This window comes from Silene latifolia, chromosome 2, assembly GCF_048544455.1.
Source record: "Silene latifolia isolate original U9 population chromosome 2, ASM4854445v1, whole genome shotgun sequence".
NCBI classification, from domain to species: domain Eukaryota; kingdom Viridiplantae; phylum Streptophyta; class Magnoliopsida; order Caryophyllales; family Caryophyllaceae; genus Silene; species Silene latifolia.
Window position 1 is genome coordinate 172,669,858 of NC_133527.1, and position 24,502 is coordinate 172,694,359.

Sequence of the window (24,502 nt, forward strand, 5' to 3'; positions counted from 1 at the left end):
GTGAGTTATGCTTTTGGGAGATAGGTGCCTTACATAGAGAGGTATGTTGTTTTGCAGTAAGAATGGAGAGTTGGTATGGTGATTTTGTTACGAGTTTTATGGTATAGGTTAGGTGGTGTGCCGTATGAGTTGAGGTATGAAAGATGTTTAAGTAAGAGAGCCTTGGATATGTGCAGGGCGAGTGTTTAGGTTATAGGTGATTATCTTTGACATGCGGTGGTGATGAGGATAATGAAAAGATATAACTAAGGATATAGTACTAGTAAGTTACGAGGACGTAACATTTATCTTAAGAGGAGTAGGATGCGATAAAAGAGATTTTGATGGTTGTACATATGGTAGTATATTTGGAAGTAGAGTGTTGGTGTAGCATAAGGTATGGATTTGTATATGTTGTGGTTGATAGTGTTAAAGGTCATGACCGTACTTGTAGTAGTTAGATGTTTAGGAGTGTGAGAATATTTCACCAGTGTTGACAGTTGGATGATGATTTTATGAGTGTAAGTAAACTTCGAGGACGAAGTTCCTTTTAAGGGTGGTAGAATGTAACATTCCGTTTGATGTCTATGAGTGTCTCGATTTTGGATTTGATAGTGGATGATATTGTGGAGCTAGCAGCGTTAGAGGATGGTAGTTGGTTATATATGGAGTTGGTGTCATGAGAGATATATATGTGGTGGATACGATATCGTGAGTCATGTTAAGGAAGTAAACATAGTTGGTGGAGTGGGTGTTAAGAGTTCATGTTCTATGTTCGGACGAGTTCTTGAGTCCTTAGCTAAGTTGTTGTGTCTTGGTCGAGTCAGTATGGTTGTTTTTATGTATGGGTTGAACTTCGGGGACGAAGTTTCTTTTAAGGAGGGAAGACTGTAATACTCCGTATTTATAAGTCTTGGGGTACTCTATCGAGTAGGCCTTACTCTGTCGAGTAAGGGTAAGTTGCGAAATAAAATAGTTTCGACTGTTGGGTACTCGATCGAGTAGTGGGGCACTCGATCGAGTAAGGGGTACTCGATCGAGTACCTTGGGTACTCGATCGAGTGTCCGGTTTTACGGGGAGTTTTCTCGGGTTTTGTTAATTATGCGATTAAGGTATTTAAGCTTCATCGTCATTATTCTAAATCACTTTTACAAAACCTAAATTCTTGTTTAAGAGAGAAAGCAAACAAGTTCATCTTCTTAATCGCATTCTTAGCAATTTAGGAGTTCGACGGTCGGTTCTTGTCGTTGTTCGTACCGTTGAGTTCCTTGCGTCGAGGGTAAGATCTATGTACCCTTTTTATTGTATTTCCTTTGATTTGGTTAAACCCTAATTTAGATATTGGGGGTTTTATGTGTAGTATGTGATGTGGTAGCCTCTATGTGTTGTATGATAGGAGGAGGGTTCATAGAAGAGGCTTTTTGACTCAAAGAGAGACCGTCTCGATTGTGTGCATACCGGGTAGGATTTCTACTCGTATTAGTCCCATAATGGGATATTGGTTGATGTGTTGTATTTGGTTGTTTGATATAATAATTGTATTGTGTTTGTGGTTGTGATCGTTGTTGATGGTTCGCGAGGCGTGGCCTCGGCTGAGTGGGGTCACTTGCGGGAGTGACTTCACGCCCTAGTTTCGCCTTCGTGGAACCCGCCACGGAAGGGGTGTGCACATTAATGGACAGGGTTATCGCTCACTATGTGGAGCGGGGATTTGGTGGGTACGGCTGCGGTCCCCCCTGGCGTGGTGGTCCAGTGGACGATCGGTGATTGAGATTGTTGGGATTGGTGTGATTGTATGTGTGACGGTGTGAGTCATCTGTTTATCGGATTGTTGATATGTATATAAATTGTGGGATTAGTACTGACCCCGTTTAAATGTTTTAAAAACTGTGGTGATCCATTCGGGGTGGTGAGCGATTGCTTTTGATGTATATCTTGGATACGCGTGGGATCTAGCTGGGGATGAAGTCATCACATATCAGAGTCTTTAGTCTTCTGCTGTGTTTGTTAAGGCAGTTCCATTCAGTTGGTTTATAGTTTGAGAACAGTTGTATTTTGCTTACAGTTGGTTTTGTTATGTAACCACTTAAACTTATTTAATAAAGTATGTTTCTTCATTGTCTTATGATTATCATGCCTCGGGTAACCGAGATGGTAGTATCCTTATACCTGAGTGGTCCTGGTAAGGCACTTGGAGTATGGGGGTGTTACACTTGATGCGTATGGATTTTGAACGGAATTGGATTGCTCGAGTCATGCTTTGTGTGTCATTGGTTTCGTTTGCGGTGCTTGTGAATGGGAAACCCTCAGAGGAATTTCGGCCAAAGAGGGGGCTCCGTCAAGGGGACCCTTTGTCTCCGTATCTGTTTATTCTATGTGCGGAAGTTCTATCGAGTATGTTACGGCGGACAGTTGAGAGAGGTGCGTTGACGGGAATTAAAATTGCTCCTAATGCCCCCATGGTTTCACATTTACTTTTTGCAGACGATAGTATCTTCTTTGTTAAAGCGAAGAAAACGGAGGCCGAGTGTGTGAAGGCTATTTTAGCCGATTATGCTAGGGCATCGGGGCAGCAGGTGAACTACGATAAAACCACGGTTAGATTCAGCAAAGGGACAAGGTACTCGGATCGAGAGGAGGTGGCAGGGTGCTTAGGTGTGCAAGTTGTGGAGGAGCAGGATAAATATCTTGGATTGCCTACGGTTGTAGGTCATTCAAGGAAAGTTGTGGCAGCAGTGATTCGAGACAAGCTATGCAAAAAATTACAGGGATGGCGAGGGCAGTTATTTTCGAAGGCAGGACGGGAAATATTGATAAAGGTGGTTGCCCAATCAATCCCGACCTATGCTATGAGCGTCTTCAAACTACCGGCTAATTTCTGTGATGAGTTGCAATCTATAGTCTCAAAGTTTTGGTGGGGCACAGCGAATGGAAGGAGAAAGATACCGTGGATTGCGTGGACTAAGCTATGCAAACCGAAATGTTTCGGGGGACTCGGGTTCAGAGATTTCCATCATTTTAATATGGCTCTTTTGGCAAAGCAAGCTTGGAGGTTTTTGACGGATAGGGCTAGCTTGATGGTGCGCGTGCTTGGCGGGAAGTATTGCCCAAATGGGAATTTTTTACGGGCTGAGCTAGGCCACAACCCGAGCTTCACTTGGAGGGGGATTTGGGAGGCACATGAGGTTATTCGCCTGGGAGCATGAAGACGGGTAGGGGACGGGTTAAGCACGTATGTCTGGGTTGATCCTTGGATCCCAAGAACGCAGACTCGGATGGTTATTTCACCAAGAAGGGATGCGGACATGGGTATGGTGGTGGCTGAGCTTTGGAGGCCGGATGGCAAAGACTGGGACACGAGCAAGGTACGAGCACTATTTCTCCCTTTTGAACAGGAAAGAATTTTAAATATGAGAATTAGCAACATAAAATCGAATGATGCATGGACATGGGATTTCGAGAAGAATGGGGAATATTCGGTTAAATCGGCCTACAAATTGCTAACTGGGGGAGGGGAGAATGAGGCTAGCTCATCGGACAGAACGAAGGAGAAAGCGCTCTGGAATAGCATATGGAAGGCGGATGTGCTCCCGAAAATTAAGATCTTCATGTGGCAGTTGTGTAACGATGCTCTACCCACGAATAGTAACATTGCCTCACGAGTAAGGAGTGTGAATGAGGGTTGCCCAATTTGTTGCAGCGAGGTCGAATCGTGCTTACACCTTGTCAGGGGATGTGGGTGGGTTGGGGGTATGTGGGATAGGTTGGGGCTCGACTTGAAACCAGTACACGGGTATGTGCGGGTGAGGGAGTGGGTGAAGGATGTGTGGAGGGAGTTGGAGGGGTGTGAGATAGAGTTGTTCATTATGGGATATTGGGGTATATGGGAGGCTAGGAATCGGTGGGTTTTTGAGAATACACGGGTTGATGGTGCTAGGGTGGTGGCGCGGGTGGAGAATTTAAAGAAGGAAGTGCTGGAGGGAATGGGTGGTGGTGTAGAGAGTGTAAGGGGAAGTAGTACTGGGGTTGATGAGATTGCAAGGGGAAGGGGGGCAGCTCGGGAATTGCGTTGGTCGATGCCGGGGAATAGAGTGGTGAAGCTGAATGTAGACGCTGGTACAAAGGAAGGGTGAGGGACGGGTCTGGGAGCGGTGTGCAGGGACATCAGTGGCAGGGTGTTGTGGGGTTTTACGGAGGTCAGACAAGCGGTCATGGAGCCAAGAGAGGCGGAGGCTTTAGCGGTGCTCGAAGGGGTTAAGGAGGCGACCAGGAATGGGATATCGAGGATTGTGGTTGAGAATGACTGCAAAGTTCTAATGGATGCTTTGAAGTCTCAGGAACGAGGAAGAAGCGATTTTCACTTAATTGTTGCGGATATCTTATCTTTTTGTCAAGTTTTTAATTCTATTTCGTTGGTCCTTTGTTAGTAGGAAACTAAATAGCGTAGCTCATAAACTTGCTCACTTTAGATCGAGGTTTGTAGGTAGGAAATTATGGGACGATGATATGCCCCGGCATATTATGGATTGTATTCGGTCCGATCGTAATGAAATATAATCACCCTCTGTGGGATTTCAAAAAAAAAAAAGAAAAGATATAGCCTGATCTAATCTTTAAAGCCGTCTTAGATTTACAACATAATTATTACGTATTTATGATTTTGCAGTTTGTTTTGAGGATATTTATAGAAAATGGATTCAAATATGCTCGACTTTTTACTACTAATTCGGAACAAGTTGCTACTTCAATCAACGGATTTATCCACTCAAAAACCAAACAAAAATGCGTAAAACACAATATTTTGGTAAAGAAACAAATAGTTTGTTAATAACAAATCGACATCAGTAATCAGTTACTATCTCTTGATCGGACTTAAGTTTTAAGGCAGATAAATCTTCCTCGACTCAACATCTTACATACGATAATTCTACATCAGTCTGAGAACGCAAAACACCAATCTTCCACTTATTCGCAACACTATTAGATCTAACCCTTTTCTCTGAAAAATATGAAAAAAAGTTGTTAATGATCAATCAAACAAGCAGAAAAAAAACTGAAGTTGAAAACGGAACAAAGAGAAACATTGCTTATATAGTACAAGTATTTAACAAACTATACAAACTGTTCTGTTACATGATTATAGTACACTCCTTGATGTCTCCCAAAACATTGAGTACGACAAATCGACCATAACTACAAAAAGTTAAGGCCTATACTAAAGCTCTTCTACCTGTATCGACAATCCACATCGACATTTTTTAGATTGTGTCATGCTGTCGTCAACAAAACTCTCATCATCAGTCAGAAAGACATGTTCATGATATTGCTCGTCAGTTCCATCGATATCATGGACTGTAGTTCTATGAGTGCTCTCTTGAATGGGTGGTGTACTTTCACCCACATCCGTAGTGTCCTTACGAGATGATTTACTCTCGGCCTTCAAGTCATTATATTCAGTTTCTGATTCCGGGTTGTTCATGTACTTGTCGTTTAGCCTTTGCCGAGTAACCATAGATGAGAGAAGTTGGTACCACCGTGACATCGCCTGCCTCTCATCTCGTTTCTTTTCTTCTTCCTCCCTTCTTTGCTCCTCTTCTGTATATGCCTGGTTACCAAATCAAACACCGCGATATCAAACTTTCTTGTTAACTTCATTTTCTTGATAGCTACTCAGCACATCAAGACTACGCTGGGCAGTAAAAGTACTAAATCCTTAACACAAATACTCGTATGAGACGGTTCACGTCACTTCACGTCATATATGGATTTGAATGAGACTAGATTTTTTTTATTCCTTCTACATTAAATTTATATTTCTCGTAAATTTCTCACACACTGAGTCAAATCATCGGTCAAGCGAATCATGACTTTAAACTGCAGATTGTTTCAGGTCATGGGTCAAGATTTACAAATTCATAACCCTAAAAAAAGGTCAGGAAGTGTTTGCACAAGAGAGTAATTTTTGTCTTCTAAGTGCAATTACTTCTTAATTTGAGGTCTAAGTGGATTAATGGAGATTTGAAATTGGGTCGGTCTCATTGTATAAGACAGTCTCTCAATAAGAACATTAATTACATGCACATGTTCTTAAAAATAACTCAGCACACACTCTGATGATAAGAATCACAATAGGGAAAAAAAGGCGACGTCCTCTATTGAAAGAGTGAAAGTATCGCTTCTCAAAATCAAACCTAAGAATAAATTACCTCTAGAATTGTTTCTCTGAACTCTTGACAGACCACAATGCCTTCATAAACAGGAACTGAACGTCCATTTCGGAATTCAAATCCGACCATAGCAGGAGCAAAATCAATCCCAAGTCTCTTTGCAACAGGAACCAACCTTGGTAGCCGCAGATGTATAGTCCCTGGAGGGAGGCATTTCTCTGACCATACATCCACTTGACCACGCTCATTCTATAAGTGGAAGAAAATAAAATTTAGAATTTTAAAGTCTATTTAGAACCTCTTAAAAGAGATGAATAAGAAAATCAAGATGGGGCTAAGAGCATGATATAGCTCAATGGGATTGAGCTTAATCGGCATTTCTGATGTCCCTGGGTTTATTGACTTTATTCCAGCTCACACTATTGCCTAGTTGAAGGATTATGGTGCTTAACCCTAGTTGAGCCTGGGCTAATCAGTGGATATAGAAAACGTAATGTAAACCAGGTTATCATTAAATCTCCCGGGACACATAGTCCTATATACAGCTACCATAAATTATGGTAGTAAAAAACATCTTTTTGGTGGTATTTGGATCAAAATAGCAAATAACATGGGGCTTGGCAGTAATAACTGTGTGAAATCAACCAACATAAGTATCTGTTTCAAAGGATATGGGATAGAAGAGGAAATTGAACTTCAATTTGAACTTGAAGTGCAGCTCTGTGAGCATGAACTACTCGGTCCTATACTCATACTTTTGGCACTTCCCAGTTGGAACATTATTCTAACCTTAAGCTATAAAAATGGATTGCACACATCAGTAAACTACACATTCCTACACTCATACCTTAGGAACTTTTCCATCAACAGCATGAGGCAAACATAGCATTTCAGTTTGCCACTTTCCAAAAAGAGCAATATCAGCTTCAGATGCAACTTCAGCAGAATTTTCTACTTCGGTGACCTGTCCTTTACGATTCTTGTAGCAACTCTTCACCACCTAGATATTTGAAAGAAAAGGCAGAAGTCAGAAGACTTTCATACATTCTCCCATCATTAAAAAAAAAAAAAAAAAAAAGAGCACAATATCATAGAATTTCAAAAATTACCTTTGAGGGAAGCTCGTTTAACCTAACTTGCAGCCCCTCACGAAGCCATCTTTGCTTTGTGTGAAGTGTTTGCACGCATGTGCGTGGATAAACTGCATGACCCGAACAGAAACCAAGTAAAGGACCCTTAGGGTGCAAAATCTGATATTTGGAGAGCCATTTTTCAATCACATACAATGGATGGTTTCTATAGGCCTGCATTTACAAGCAAGTTGCCGAAAAAAGAAGGAAATGTATTAGAAATTTCAATGTAGATTCATAGCAATGCTCTAATAGCTAATAACACAAACTCTGCTCATGTACCTGCTGATTGGTTGGAAGAGGTTCGGTTAATGCCCTAGTTGCTAATTCCATGTCCTCAGCAATGCTTCTGCTATAAACGGAGGAACCACTAGAACATGTTTCTTTATTTTTGCCAAGACCTACACTTGATTTCTCTGATAATCTACTCTTTCCAGAGGTAACTGCGTGGGTTAGGGAGGTTTGTCCAACTTCACCAACAACTTCCTTGGAAGGAATTCCACCGGTTGCACGAGACTCCAACTCCTTCAGCGAAGATAAGACAGCATCCCACCACCCTGGATCAATTCGTTTTGGTGATATTTGGTACCACTTAGCACAGTACCTTTATTACAAAAAATGTCAAGGTTTCTAACCGTGAAGGATGTCCAAACACAAGCTGTAATTCATCTTGGAGAAAGCATTATTCATGAAGTACCTTTCCTAAGATTAATACACGGGACTTTCAGGAAATTTAGAAGGAAAAAACAAGAGCTCGTGCAGGAAAACAAATTCACTAGTACATATGACATGGCTACAAGAATCAACCACTTTTAATGTTATAACAATTTCCAAGGCCAACAAACAGTAGCAAAAAAGCCCCCTAACAAAAACCCTGAAAGCATCGCAAAATATGCAAAGAAAGTCTGAAACATTACATCAACTTACACTATTAATGTGTGTCATGCTATGAAACAAAAAAAAAAGGTGTGAATTAATTGCAAACAAGCAAGTAAATGTATTAGAAAAAGATAACCAGGGCCACGGATGTAAAAATCAGACAATACCATTAAAACATTACCATTATGAAAAATCAGACCTGCGAGTGACGTCTTTAGCACCATGTCCTGCAAAGGCAACAACATATCGCAAAGAACTCTTGCATGCAGCAGCCAAAGCCTCTACTTTCAGCTCACCATCAACAATTGAGTTAACAGCATCAATGTGGACCCACTTTCCAGTTAGGTTCTCGCCATTGCAGAAGACTTCCGCCCAGTATAGTGGAGCTCCTACTTTCTTGGATCCAATTGCTGTAGATATCACATGGGAGGATGATGGAGATTCTTCAGCAATTCTTTTCAATTTTTTAAAGGGGGACAAGGAATTCAATGGATGACTTAGAGAGCAGCTTGTAGACTCTACTGGTTTCATTTCAGAGGTTTCTACTGATGTGGCTGCCATGGCCATTTGCAATTGCATCTCAAATTCCAAGTCACCTTTCCGTTTCTGATGATTGTCTTCCTTTGAAATATTCTGGGCCCCACCAGTTGACTGATCTAATTATACAGCAAAAGAAACTGAACTCAGATGTTTTTCAACAAATTCAAGCTTAGTTTCAAATGGAGAAGCTTAGTTTCAAACGGAGTAATACCTGAAGTCTCGTGAACCTTATTTCCATTGATAACAGAAGAACTAGAACTTGTCCCTTCTTCCTTTATCTTACTAACCATAAGTGTTGATGAGGAAAATACATCTTTCCTCTTGATTCTGTCTAGGTGTGGTGGCTCATCGGAGTCAGCTTCTGGTTTCAAGGAAGCTACATCCAAAATTGATACAAACCTGAGAATCAGATCTTCAAGGAGATTGTTAGTAAGCCATCATTCAAACGAAGTACACAATTTATTCACATTTCGGTCATCATATTGCACATATTCATAAGCTTACCTTGTTGTAAGATTTAGAGCCCTGAATAATGCTACAGACAGTGCAGCAACCTGCGATACAGCACCAATGAAGGTCGATAATGTATGAATTATATGAAAATAATAGACGAGAAAAGGAGGAAGCATGACTTCCCAATCTTAACTTTAGCAAATCATAAAATGTCCACCACTAGAGCTGGTATACAAAACATATTCCAGATAACGTGTCATAACCCAAAAAAAAAAGAAAAAGAAAGAAAAGAACCTCTTCAGGGCTCCCTCCTTGCATTTCAAGAGCACATGCAAGAGCTGAGTTGAAGGGTTTTTCTGCACTACTTGAGCTTTTAACGTGAAAATTTTGATGGAACTGCAAAGCAATATTGACAGTGTCAACCAAATACATTACTATAAAGAAACTTAAGCAGCAATAGAAATTTGGAATTTAGAAGAATTTACCCAAGTAACAAGAGGAGCCAAAGAATTAATTGTCAGTTTAGTAACTTCAGATATGTCCAGCAAGTGTGATGGCAAAAGTGATAGTAACGCAGCCTGGAATAATGGTCCACAACATAAGATGAAAACAGTGGGAAAGAATAATAGATAATGCATCATAAAACAGAATAACAAGCCAAGGGAAATCATCAGATACATTTTCAACTACAAACAATATTTAGCAACAGAAAAACACAGGTTGGAGTTGATTATTGTTGCAGAGTCACTTTCGGAACTTAGTAGTAAATTTCACCCTTCATAGCAGGGGCGGACGCAGGATTTCAATCTCAGGGGAGCACACTTTATTTTCAATAGTAACTAGCATTACTATACCCTCCGTCACGCTACTGCTTCTTTATCACTACGATTAATTCACAATATTGAAACTCTTGGGCAACACCAAAAAAAATATTGAAACTAGAAATTCATAAACAAATATACAAAATTACCATTTTATTTATATTTCCATAGAAATTTGAAAAATATTAAGGGGAAAAGTTGTGAATTTTTTCAGATAGTTGACTGATTAAAATTTCGTGGATGGAAATTCCGAGTCTCAATATAAATCATAGATATAACTACAGCTGGCAAACATTGACACGCCATGAAAACCCGACACGAAATTAACGGGTTTGGATTGAAGCTAAATGACTCATTTTATGTAAGTGGGTCGACACGAACACGACACGATATTTAATTGGGTCGGGTTTGGGTTGAGCTCTATAAACACGAACCCGACACGAATGACCTGTTTACTAAATTAATCCTAATTTTTCTTGATCATCTTTCACATAAATGTATTTATACTTTCCAAATATTGACATGACATGAAAACACGACACGAAATTAACGGGTTAGGGTTGAGCCTTGATGACTCATTTATGTAAGTGGGTCGACACGAACACGACACGAGATTTAAATGGGTCGGGTTTGGATTGAAGGATTTGTGACCCGTTTACATGTGACACGAACACGAACCCGACACGACTCGGTTTGTTTGCCATGTCTAGATATAACCAAAATTCAGAAGGGAGAGAAGGAACTATTTCGACCTTCAAATGCATTTATAAAAATTAGTATTAACTTGCGCCTTTGCTTTACGAAAGATGGTCATGGTACATTCGTACGCAGTGGCAGGGGGAATGAAAAAATATTTTTGTTAAAAACTTTCGTGTTTTTACAAGTTACTATATTGCATAACTAACACCCCACCCCCATACAATCTCACTTGAGAAACGGTTGCACAACCAACCATCACTCATATTCCTGCAACCATCAACATAATCTCTATGTCAATGGATGCCATGGTCTTTAACCACTGTCTCACAAAAAGGGGCCCTGAATTAAAAAAAAAAAAAAAAAAAAAAAAAAAAAAAAAAAAGTGATTAGTATTTTCTAAAACTATCCATTTCAAGGGTACATAATCATAAGCTTCAATGTTTCTCCCATGTGTTGTTCTCCAGAAACTCGTGCTTTTTTACAACTACTCCCTCCTTGATCTTATTGTGCTATTTGGCCATCAATCCATAGAAGGATGCTTTTCAACTAGCAACCAGAGAGCAAAGGGGAAGTTGAGGGAAAGAAATATAGATAATCAATCTAACAAGTGCACAAAAACCCAAGTCGTCAACCTTTACCCTTTACTCTTTGTTTGGACACAATGAAAGAATAAAAGGGGAGGGAAGGAGAATGGTTAATGTCATTTTCCTTCCAAATAGTTTAATGTTGGAAGGAGGTTTTTTGCCTTGCCATTTTCCCACCACTTTATTCCCCTTGAACTCAATAAGGCTAACCAAATAGAGGAACTTCTTTTCCCTTTCCTCCCAAATCCCCCATCCAAACAAAGGATCACAAAGGACATTGCACAAAGATTGCCATTTTAATCACCTATTAAACCAAACTTGGCACCCTTAATAATATGGCTTCTCCTAAATGTCTTACAACAAGGAAAGTTATTTGCGAGCTGCCAATTACTTCACCTGCCTACAGAAAAAGATCGCAATAGAAGCGCCTACATTTACTAGCTAAGGACGTCATGGATGAAATCACATTTAACTGGTGCTATTAATGTTCTTATACTATAAGAAATTCACCAACCCAACTATAATCCATTCAAATCACTCAATCACAACAACAATCAAACATAACCACAAAAAAAAAAAAAAAAAAAACTCCTCAAAACAATTCAAAAGACAAGAGTAGCAAGCATCCAACTTTTGTCGCGGCAATTCACTACTACACATACAAAAAATTAAACCAAAAGTAGTAGCATTAAGAAACTGTACCTGTATAAGAGGGTCATCACACGCAGCATCAATGAACCTCCCCCTAGCAATCAAGCAAAGCAAGTGAGCCTTATGGACTAACTCTGCAACTTCCTGCAAATTCAGGCATAAGCCATCAAAAAATCACACAAAAATACAACTTCTTTACTTCAAAACACAAATCAAACAAAAAAGTTTGCAACCTCCTGCAATTTCAAGTATAACCCACCAAAATAAACCACACAAAATCCAGCATTTCTTCACTTCAAAACAAAACAAAACAAAAAAAATTGCAACTTCCTGGAAATTCCAGCATAATCCACCAAAAAAATCACACAAAACTACCATTTCTTCACTTCAAAACATAAATCAAATAAAAGAAATTGAAATTTCCTGCAAATTTCAGCACCAACCACCAAAAAAACCACACAAATGCACCATTTTTTCACTTCAAACATCAATGAACAAAAAAAGATTGCAACTTTTCATCTGGGTAAACTTAAATGTCACCTTATCTTCAGCAGTGGCTCGTCGAACACGCTTTTTCTTCGAAGACGATTCCGGTAAAGCATCAAATTCAACAGTAACTCCATTAATTTGATTAACAATATCATTAACCTTAACATCATAATTAACTTGATTTTTAGGAGATAATGTAGAAGGATTAAGTGACCCATCTTCCCAATCTCCCTCATTATCAGATTGAACTTGATGCTGTTCATCATTTTGATATTGTTCATCACGTTGGTTGTTAAGTTGACGGAATTTAAGAGGTTGGTTTTCTCTGATAATATCAACACTTTTTTTGTTAGAGGATCGTGTTATTCTTCTGGGTTTATCGCCATTGTTGTTATTTTGTTGAGAATTTTTGTTGATTTTCTTCTTGTTATTGGATTTCATACTGGTAAAATTTACCCCGTCCCCCAAATCAAAAACCCTAATTTCTTTCTTTGTGTTTTTAGGGGTTTGGCGCTATTTTTTGTTGGGTGTCTTTGGAGACGGTTGGTTTGGAATACCTAAATTATCAAACAAGATTATTGAACCGTTGGACGATGATTATTATAGGGTGGTATCGACTATCGACTATCGACTATCGAGTAAGTATACGGTTAAACGGTTTTAATAATTTGCAATCGGTTTGTTGACTTAGTATGATAAATAGAGTAATTTGCTAATTACTCATGATTAATTTCTTAGAAATTTTAGGTAGTCGAGTTAATATCATTGTTCATCTTGTGTGAGTCGATTAATCAGGCTACATCACGTGCTACCTTTGCATCAGATTCATCATAGTGGAAATGACCAAAAGAACAAGAACGGTTAATTATAATCATGACCAATACCAATTGGATCATTTCCCTTTCCTCCTTTCCATTTCCTTTCAATAGTTCAGATTCTATTCTGAAACGATACAATAGTTACAAATGGGACCTAAGAGTAATGGAGGATGATACGTGAAGGAGAAATAATATACATAGTGGACAAGAAACGGAGAGGACCCCAACCGGACCAACACTTGTATCATATGTCCAAAGCCACATTTTACATCAATTCAGGCAAAACTCATTGTTTCTAAGGTTTCTAAACAAACATTTTACTCTAAAACTTAATGTAAATACAAAAAAAAAATGACTGAAAAATATGTAGCCAATTCCTGAGATTGTATGACTCAAGGACATACCAAAAACTCAAGTGACAGTAATTGCAGGAGTGAAAGAATCATCATCAGTCCAATTACTGTTAGTCTCACCCCAATGCTTTAACATACCTTTCCAATTACACAACTTCTCAATGCAAATCTTCATCCTCTTATCCTTTACACTAACTTTCCAATGCCCATCACTGTAATTCCCTTTCTCGGCCTGTCTCCGGTCCCACTCAATCTGAGCCTTTTGTTTCGTTCTCAACCTACAAAACTGTTGCAAATGCTCGGGCATTGCATCGTGGACTCTCCACCACCTGGCGTGAGCAACGTCACTTGCAAACTCTTGTAAGAAGTCTGTGTTCCAATTGCAGTCGTAGTCCTTATGGCAAAGCCACGGCTTGATTCCTAAGTAATGTAGAACGTATAATACAGGCGGGTCTGAACCAAACAGACGCGTTTTCATTTCTTTTTTTTCCTCCTCATCTCCAACCCAAAAATGCTTTAGAAAGTTCATGTGTCTCGGGATTCTATGCCACCATGTGAAAATCTCGTTAAGGTAGCCTTGATCGCCTCCGTTATAGGATTCAATTTCATTAATGTGATCCATTAGGAGTTTAAAAGTGCAATTCGAGGGCTCAATTAGCATAACCCCAGAATTAAAGAGGGTGGCATTGTTTCCTGTTGCTGAAATTTCGGGCATTTTGAAAAGGAAGTCTATGTTTCTCAGGATTAAAAGGTCGGCATCTATGAATATGATCTTATCGTAATCTGTAAGTTGCCATAGCCTGAACTTGCTGTAGTTCCACTCATTATATGCATCTTTTTCAGCTTTCGGATTTCTTATTCTCTGGATAGTCCGGATCTTCCATCCTGCTGCCTCGAGCCCACTTCTATGGTACGCGCTTATTGTCTCGTCCACCAAGATGACTAGGTCCCGAGTGGACCCCACCATCCGGATGCTCTGAGCAGCCGCTATGGCCCCACAGACATAGACATGAGCCGAGTGAAGAATTGTTGCGTATGCTTCCCGCCTTGGATTTCCCTCGTATGATCTCTCTGTATCCAAAATGCACTATTAGTCATCATGTTACTCAAATCTCCCTAAAATCAATGCAATGAAATAAGATAAATAACAAAAAGGCGATAGAAATGAGGATTGGACCTTTGTCTTTTAGAGGAAGCGCGAGTTCACAGGACCCGGCAGGAAGCTGAAGTTTCTCCCTCAACACAGTCAAGTTTGGCCTATACAACCATGCATTTCCTTCATGTTTTACTAACTCCTTGCAAGTAAACAAGTTTGGTATTGGGAAGCAATTAGTGACGAAAAGCAAGTGCACCGGGTAATTCCCTTTAGCCGATGTAGCTAAACCCGCTGCAGCCAGTTGCAGGTGCAACCGAGCTACATCCCTGGACCAATTCTTCCCCTTGCTAACCCGACAGGGCAGCTTGACAGCAATCAGGTCTAGCCGCTTCCTAGGTGGCTCGAGCTTTGGCAACGATGGGCAAACCGGGACTTCTTCTTCCTCCTCCTCGTCAATCCATTCGGGATATAAGGTTTCCCATGTAATGTTTTCCTTAGCATAGTTCAGGTTTAGGACAGTTTGTTCATTATCAGGAATTATTTGGTTCCATAAATTGAGTTCATCTTTGTTGAAGTTTAGGAGACCCATTGTGTGGTACTCTTTCTCATTAAGATTGTCAAGTACTTTCGAGATGTCATCCCAATTAATTTGTAGATTTGATGTGTATCTTGGGTCAGCATTACCCCATATCCATCTTCTCATTAGGTTTGGCCTGTATCGATTCACAAATTAGCCAGAAGAATTATAATAACGGTTTTTCTAACGTGTGTTTTTAGTCAGTCTTTAAAAACTTATACGAGTATGAGGAATGATTACTCCGCACAAATGTAAAGTACTACAAGGAGAATTTAGACATACCGGGAAGCATAGTGTTGGGAGAAATGGGCATTAGTACAAATGGATGGGGAATGGATGAAAATGGTAACCAAAGTGATAGAAACAATTATGATTAGGGCAGGTCTTAAGAGTGGCAATTTAGTCCTCAAACCCTTGTCTTGGCTTCCTACATTGTTGGCTGCTCTCTCTTCTTTTGCTCTGCTTCTCTTGAACTTCCTTTTGTATATGTCTTCACTATCAACCAAAATTAAGGTTTATTTCATCAATAAGAGCACAAGAGAATGTTGCAACAAATGAGTAATCAATAGTTTTCACTTATTATGGAGTGAGCTATAATAACAGTATAAATACTCCCTCTATTCTGGTCATTTATTTACTTACGAAGTATTTTATTTCAAGGTGTCTCATTCATTTGTTTACGTTTTATATTAGGAAGATTTTTTTATGAGTAATTTGATCCTCCAATGTCCACAATTAGACTTGGCAAGCCTGACTCGATCAGAACCCGCGAAAGTCGACAGAACCCGAGAATGTTGCAAACCGAAACCGACCCGACGATGACCTAATGATCAGTGACCCGAACTCAAACCTGACTCAATATTGACCCGATTAAGTTGATGATCTTACAACTATTAAGCTTAATATTAATCAAAATAAAAGTGATTTAATGCTTCGTGTAATACGTTTGACTTAACAATGAAGTAACTAAACCAAATAGGAGTAATGGTTAAAAATTAAACTTAATGGTCAAAATTAATATAGAATGGTCAAAATTTGAAGTAATGCGATAAAATAGTTGAACCGATAATGACCCGACTCATACATCGTTTGACCCGAAAATGTCCGACCCGATAACAACCCAACCCGAACCGACTCGACCCAAAAGGGTAAGCTAACCCAATATAACCTCAATCCGATATGACCCCGATCTTACTTAACCCGACCTATTAACCCAATTATCACCTATATAACCACAGTATTTTCATCTTAACGAGTAAGTTAAGACTACAAAAAATGACAATTGTATTCCCTTGTGACCTTGTTGCACACTTCGTTACTTAGCAAGTCACCAAAAAATTGTATAAAATGGACTATACTTCTACGCATGTATATTTGTGAGGGCTGTATTTGCTTCCATTACACTTCAAGCTATGTTAGTTACTTCATTAATGTCTTGCTTGTTTTGTACTACTCTCACTAATCCTTAGTTAGCAGAAGTTACTTTTCTGTTTCTTAGTTGCACCAACAACGACAACGACGAAGACGACGACAATGTCGTTGAAGTTTAGAGCAACATGATCCCCTAATTAAGTTGACTAGCATTTAGCTATCATATTCCTCATTGTCCCGTATTCTGACTATAACAAATGAATGATCCACTCAGAAATAATTTTGAACACGATATACGCATATACTAGTAGGGTTATCGAATGGGCGTATTAGATTACATGACACATTTGGAAGATTAAGCAGAACCATGTGGCATTAGGGAAACATATACAAAAACGTATGAAAATTTTCAATGTTTAAATTGTACGTATTGCAATGTCTATCTAATCAATTCATACCAAATATAGTGACATATGGCCTTTTGACGTTTTATTCTAAACCCAATTGGCATAGGAGGAGTACGAAGCACCTCCTTAATTTATAGTCCGATATATCAATCTATCCTGATTCGTTGATATGAAACACTCGCATTAACATCTTCTTATGGGTTAGATTTTTATTCACAAAAACAAAAACACATGCGAGTATCTAAAATGTTGAAAAATAAAATCTCATATGAAGTAAACAAGCGACTTACATGGATACATAAGACCGTTGTCTAGTCTCTTTTGGACTAAAGAAAGAACCCATCGATCATGCACTCTTGCTAATATTGCTCGCTCTTTTAATGAAATTTAAGACGGCGGAGTTTATTAGATAAGGAGTACTCCGTATTATATAAAATCGAAGAGATTTGTAAGAAAAGAATGAAGGATGGAATAAGAAAAGAGAGGAAGATGAAGTTAAATGGTTAAGTAAGGTAGTTGCAAATAAAGGAATTGAAGCTAAGGAAAGGGTTGGGAGGACATTGTCTAGAATGGGATGTCTCATTGTTGTACTCCGTAGTTACCAAGCATATATGCTCTTACGAAGAGTAACGTCTACTAGAATTTTGCATTTTTTATTTTAATATACTAAAATAGAACAAACAATTAACAATTGTCATGTTATATTTATAAAATCTTTTAATAATTAATTAGTAATGATCTAATTATTATTTCATAAAACTTAGGAATTGACATCTATTTTGATTTCATGTTCGTCAGTCCGTGTTAAGCATGAACCGATTAAATGATTAATAACACCTTCTTATAACATCCTCGTGCATTTAAAATTAAGTCATGCTTTATTTATTTATTTTTGTATTTATGTTTTGTAATTTTCCTTAATTGGATATGGGCGAAGCATGAAAACAATAGTTTTCTTATCGAATTTATCCTTTAGTTAAACTTGATCAACTACCCATCGTGCTTACTGGCTTACTAGTTAGAGTGTATAAGCCCGATATTATGACCACATGTGATCAGAAGCAACTTAAAGTGTATTTTTGCGATTTTAGGAATCAAAATACGATTTTTAGATGACCATAATCGAGTATAGAGCTAATAAGCACAACCAATAATATCAAAATTCATTTATTTTCGAAGTAAAAAGGAGCATATAATTTTGATGATTAATAATTAATAATTGCAGCTAATAATTAAACTGGGATAGTAAAATGAACAACCTTTTACATGAAAAGTTGACTTAGGCACATAATGTAACACAAATTATGACTTGTGAGGTGAAATGAATGGTGTAGAAGAAGATGATATAAGGTCCCATCTTACTTACCAATGTAAAGCTAAGTAGCCAACCAATCTTTATCATTGTTTCATGTCAATGACTAGGCATTTAAACTTTACTTTTGGATCACATCCATTCAACCTAAAAACAATCACAATTTAGGGTTCAATCTATTTAGTTTTCAATTAATATCACGATAATATTTTCACAAGTTAAATGCCATAAGCTTATAATTTTCTTCCTTTTTGTATCTATATAATAAATTTATAAAAAAAACAAACTGAGCGATTAGCTAGCAACACATGACATATCAGCACCCTAATAACTTACCTAAAGCAATGACACAAAAAAATTAAAAAAACAAACTACAGGAAAATTACTGAAAGCAATAAAAACTTATCTTCCTAATAATACCACTTCATTTCGACAATTCTAACCGGCTCAATTAAAACCATTATTACAAACCCCTCCTCTCTTTAACATCCAACCTTTATATCTTCTCCGGTTACCATAACATTTAGTCAGATTTAAAGTCAATCATTTTAATTGGAAAATAATTCAAATAACTCTTCAAATAATTGCGTAACAAATAATAGGGTAACTATTTTATACACTCCCTCTAACCAAATGTTGACCACTTTTGTTTTTATTTTACGAAGAAATTTCAAATAAAGATAAACAATTAACTGAAACACATAAGTATAATTATTAATAAGCGCCTAGATTAATATTATTGTAAAACACTTTTATAAAACTTAATCAATGGAGGAAGACAGCAATGTGCGTATTTTGTCGAGGAAGATACGAAAGCAAACCGCCAAACCGATGAAGTAAACATCAAAGTATGTAATAGTGTATCGTTTTAATTACAATTATGAAATCAGTGATGATAATTATGGACAAACAACATAGGATTATTAATGTCTAAGTATCCAAATTAAGAGTTAAACATAAAAGCACGCGTGAGTTAAAGATGCAACACTTGGCATGTGTATAGAAGAACATGGTGAATAATTCTGATGGAAACCTTGCACCCATCGTTACGTATATACTTCCCTCCTACAAACGTACACCAACTTCACCCATCAGGCCATCACCAAATTGTCTACCGTATACATTAATATTTCTGTGGTACCCGTGTGCCAACGACTTCATTTCTTATCTATGAATCTAAATTTATACTCAATTATTCTCATATATTATAGATAAGTATATCCGTCTAAAAATGTTAACGGCTCAAATAATTTCATTTTACATAAATAGTTATTAGTAAACTCATAGCCAGCGCACACCAAAGAGCCATTAGGCTCTATAACTCTATCAAAGGCAATCTTTTATTGCTTTCCTGTATAAACTTTATAGCTGTTGAGTTTATTTCCTACCGTAATGATTGAATTCATACATTCTGTTATGGATAAAAATACCATTTATCACCTGTGACGTGGCACCATATCATTGGTAAGAAAAGTGGCGAGAGACTTGGCGACGTGGCGCACGATGGATGGAGGATGAAAGAAAGAGGGAATTGATGAAGTGGCAAGGTGTGGACCGTGGGATCAAAAAAGCAAACAAACACAAATGGGCCAAAGATAAACCCCACGTGCAAAGAGAAGGAAAGATTGGGCTTTGACCTCTTCAACAACTGTTACCTATTTTCATGGTAACAACCCAAGATTCCAGGAGCAGAAGCAGGAAGAAGTTTAGTAACCCTAAATCTACTTCTGAAAACTATATAAGGCAAGGAAAGGAGAACACTCAGGGCATTCGAACTTCAGCAAGAACAGCACAACACTTCTCAAAATTCCCGTCTACACTTGGCAATAATTCTTTAGTAAAAATAATAATTGTATTCCCTTACTTGCGTATTCAACTTCGATTATAGTGCAAAGTTGGTGGGATTCCGACTCCCCCCGCGGTTGTTCTCCCACACCGGGTTTTCCGCGTCACCAAAAATCCTCCGTGTCATTTTCTTTCATTTTGTCTTTTCTTCGTTCATTGTCATTATTGCACCCAAACAGTAATTGGCATTAGACTAATCACTATCACTCACCAATTAAATTAATAACTCGGTAAATTTTTACCAAAACAGTTTGACGCCCACCGTGGGGCATAGTGATCATTTTCTATAGCCAAACCTCGCAAAGCCGAACCAGCCGTCACAATGTCTGGAACCAGCCAGAATCCTTCCAGCAGCCAGAGCATGTTAGCCCTATCTTCTGGAGCAGGACTTACCTCTGCATCCGCAGGATCAGTCAGTGCGTCCCCAGCGTCCAGTCAGACGATCCCCGTCAGCATGTCCACCAGAGCCATGCCCCAACCTCAGAAGCCACCGCAGATTCCAAAGGCAAGCAGTGCACCCGGTCGATCAAATACGAGAGGGAGAGCGGCCCAAAGCAGAGGAGAACCTGCATCCAGAAGCCCGACCCAGGGAGGCTCAGGCGCAGAAGTTCTCAGAAGCAGAGGATCTTCAGCGCTTGATCCGATGCGGTGATGATTCAGGGGATGGACACTCTGCGTCAGGCCGTTGAGAATCTGAGAAGAGACAACCAGAACCTGATGGCTCAGATTGTGACAGCAGTCCAGACCAAGCCAACATCAGCACCAGAAGCCCCGACCCGAGCCAGCGGTGGAGGATCGAGCCGATCAATTCCGTCAGAACTAGTCACCAGACTGGACCTTGCGGGAGTAACACCCAGCGAACCCATCGAGCCCAGAGGATTGGGATGCCTATCATTTGATAATCCACCCAGTCTGCAGCAGACAACAGATAATGCTTTGTTTAGCACCCCATCAGGATCTGACCTTCCACCCTTTCCAGGTACCCCCGCACACCAGACATCGGGATGGCAATCTGGACCTGTCATCAATGCAGCAATTCCATCCTGCAACCAGTTCACCAGTGGAGCCTGGATCGGAGGATTACAGCAGACACCAAGATGGCAGCCTGGATCCATAATTAGTGCAACACCAGTAACCAGTCATCCAGCACCAGGCCAATTTTCTGGAGCGCCCTGGCTAGGAGGTACACCGGCTGGTTCTTTCCTGCCTGTTTCTAACCCTCTTGCAGGAACAGGTAATTCGCTGGAGCAGCAATACCAGGAGCTGAGGAAGTTGATGTATAGGATACCAGGCGTATCCCGTCCGTTGGAGAAAGCAGCCAGAGACAGCTACGCAGACTCACCTTTCGTGGAAGACATAGCTCTAGTCGGTGTTCCTAAAGGATGTGTGCCGCCAGCTATGACACTCTATGATGGAACCACAGATCCACTTGACCATATCAACCATTACAAGCAGAAAATGATGGTGATAACCGCAACTGGATCTCTGAAGGAAGCTTGCATGTGCAAAGGAGTCGGATCAACCTTGTCAGGAGCAGCCCTATAGTGGTTCGTCGGCCTGCCAAATAAGAGCATATCTAGCTTCGCCGACCTAGTCAATGCCTTCAACCAGCAGTTCGCCAGCAGCATAAAGCCGGAGAAGCAGACCAGTGGCCTCTACCGGATAGTGCAAGGGTTCGAGAAGTCCACCCGTGATTACTTGAACAGGTTCAACAAGGAGAAGGTGACTATCCCAAGATGTGATATCGCAACCGCTATACAAGCCTTCCGCCGAGGACTGCACCAGGATTCAGATCTTTACAAAGATCTGACGAAGCACCCTTGCACCATCTTTGAGGAAGTACAGACAAAGGCAATTGCTGTCATGAGATTGGAGGAAAACTCTGCACCAATCAGAGGCATCTATGATTCAGACCCAGTATCCAGAAAAGCTCCAGTAGAAAAGAAGAGTGAAAGGCCCAAGCCCTACAACAAAAGCGTGAACAGAGTTTCTGAAAATTCTGAAGGAAAGAGCGAAGCAGATCTGCCTCCGAAAGTAAGTGAGTATGGTTTTACTACCAATCTTGCAGGACTATTCAAAGCCTTAAAGGAGCTGGGACGCAGAGTCAGATGGCCAAAACTTCCAGAAGGAAACCCCAGCAGCAGAAAGGACACAGGCAAGAAGTGTGAGTTCCACGGCAGCAACATCCACGACACTGATGAATGCCACTCCCTCAGAAAGGAAGTCAAATTCCACTATGATCAAGGAAACCTGGATCACCTCCTATCCAGAAACATAACCAGAGTAAACTCAGCAGATCAGGTTTTGCCATCTCTTCCTCCTCAATGCACTAGAACTGTGAATGTTATTACAGGTGGATCGGAGCTGTGTGGGCTGACATATTCAGCAGCAAAGAGGCACGCAACCAGAACTAAAGGAGACAGACCAGAAAGCTCCCGCACGATTAACCGCCAAAATCTGCCGTCAGTCACCTTTGACGAAACAGATGCAGGGCCTGCTCCAGAACAGCACCACGATGCTTTAATCATCAGGCTTCCTATAGGAAATTGCGAGGTGAGAAAGATCCTAGTGGACACCGGAAGCTCCGTCAACCTAATCATGCTAGAGACACTCAGAGGCATGGGATTCACCGAGAAGGATCTAGCAAAGAAGGCGGTTCCCTTGGTTGGTTTCAGTGGCGAAACAAAGCACTCCTTAGGAGAAATCGTCATTCCAACCTATGCCGGAGGTGTTAACAAACAGGTAAGATATTTGGTTATTGACGGACCTTCTACTTACAATGTAATCCTTGGCAGGCCCTGGATCCACGAGATGAAAGCAATACCCTCAACGTACCACCAATGTCTGAAGTTTCCAACACCTTGGGGGGTACAAGAAATACGTGGGGACCAGGAAGAGGCTAAGGATTGCTACAAAGTGGCCCTGAAGTCAACAACCAGCTCGCCTGCATATCAATTACAGAGCCAACGCATCCAGAACGAATACATTGAGCCCCGGCCGGCAGAACTAGATGAAGTCAACCTGGACGCACTGCACCCAGAACGAATTGTGCTCATTGGATCTGAATGTACAGGTAACATCCGTGATGAACTCGTTCGGTTGTTGAAAACTAACATGGATTGCTTTGCTTGGTCACATGATGATATGATAGGGATAGACCCAAGTGTGATACCTCACAAGCTAAGTGTGGATCTAAGCTATAAACCTGTGCAGCAGAAAAGAAGAAAGTTTGCTTCTGAAAGGAACCAGGTCATAAACCAAGAAGTAGATAACCTGCTTGCTGCAGGAAAAATTCGAGAAGTAAAATATCCAGAATGGTTGTCTAATGTAGTGGTGGTTCCGAAGAAGAATGGCAAGTGGAGGGTCTACGTCGATTTCACGGATTTAAATAAGGCTTGCCCAAAGGATCCATTTCTACTACCACACATAGATGCCATGGTGGACGCTACTGCAGGCCATGAGATGCTGACATTCCTGGATGCCTGGAGCGAATATAACCAGATAAAGATGCACCCCAGTGACCAAGAAAAGACAGCATTCATATCCGAGCGAGGTATCTACTGTTATAATGTCATGCCTTTTGGACTAAAAAATGTAGGATCTACCTATCAGAGGCTGGTAAACATGATGTTTAAAGAGCAAATGGCCAAACTATGGAAGTATACATAGACAATATGGTCGTCAAATTGAAGCAGGCTTCACAGCACCACCAGCATCTGGCAGAAACTTTCAATACCCTCAGAAAATATCAAATGAAGCTGAATACGACAAAGTGTACCTTTGGAGTATCCAGTGGAAAATTTTCTGGGGTATATGGTGACCCAGAGGGGAATAGAGGCCAGGACCGAACAAATCAAAGCAATTCTGCAGCTGGAGTCACCACAGAAACCGAAAGACGTCCAGCGTCTGACTGGAAGAGTGGCAGCCCTAAACAGATTCATATCAAGATCCTCGGACAGATGCAAGCTGTTTTATGATGTACTTAGAAAGAACCAAAGATTCGAGTGGACGGAGGAACACAAGAAAGCCTTTCAGGAGCTGAAACGTTATCTCAGCACCCCACCACTCCTGACAAAGCCAGAACCAGGAGAGCCACTATTCCCGTGCACATCGATCATAGAAGCGTGATCGATCGGTGCAAGTACTAGTACGAGAGCGAGAAAGGATCACAAAGACCCAAGTATATTACATCGTAAGTCTGCTTCCAAGAGACCGGTACACGTCACTAGAAAAACTTGTCCTTGCACTAGTTACTGCATCCCATAAATTGCGTCCCTACTTCGAGTCTCATACAATTTTTGTGATAACTAATTATCCTCTTAAGACCATC

General features: G+C 40.0%; 2 protein-coding genes across 2 annotated transcripts; both read right to left on the reverse strand.

Annotated features, from left to right (window-relative positions):
- Window positions 1–5,051: 5,051 nt before the first annotated feature.
- Window positions 5,052–12,964, reverse strand: LOC141643377 (DNA repair protein RAD4). Its single transcript, XM_074452518.1, has 12 exons — window positions 12,445–12,964; window positions 11,956–12,048; window positions 9,635–9,727; window positions 9,444–9,545; window positions 9,201–9,250; window positions 8,908–9,095; window positions 8,356–8,812; window positions 7,560–7,881; window positions 7,257–7,451; window positions 6,995–7,147; window positions 6,187–6,396; window positions 5,052–5,585 (listed from the first exon to the last, which is right to left on the reverse strand). Exons 1-12 carry the CDS (start codon window positions 12,832–12,834, stop codon window positions 5,196–5,198), a joined length of 2,643 nt encoding a protein of 880 aa, XP_074308619.1. The 5' UTR covers window positions 12,835–12,964; the 3' UTR covers window positions 5,052–5,195.
- A 461-nt stretch (window positions 12,965–13,425) lies between these two features.
- LOC141643379 (UDP-glucuronate:xylan alpha-glucuronosyltransferase 1-like) lies at window positions 13,426–17,599 on the reverse strand. Its single transcript, XM_074452519.1, has 4 exons — window positions 17,306–17,599; window positions 15,520–15,732; window positions 14,742–15,373; window positions 13,426–14,635 (listed from the first exon to the last, which is right to left on the reverse strand). The coding sequence occupies exons 1-4, from the start codon at window positions 17,356–17,358 to the stop codon at window positions 13,623–13,625; spliced, it is 1,911 nt and encodes a 636-aa protein (XP_074308620.1). The 5' UTR covers window positions 17,359–17,599; the 3' UTR covers window positions 13,426–13,622.
- Between the last annotated feature and the right edge of the window lie 6,903 nt (window positions 17,600–24,502).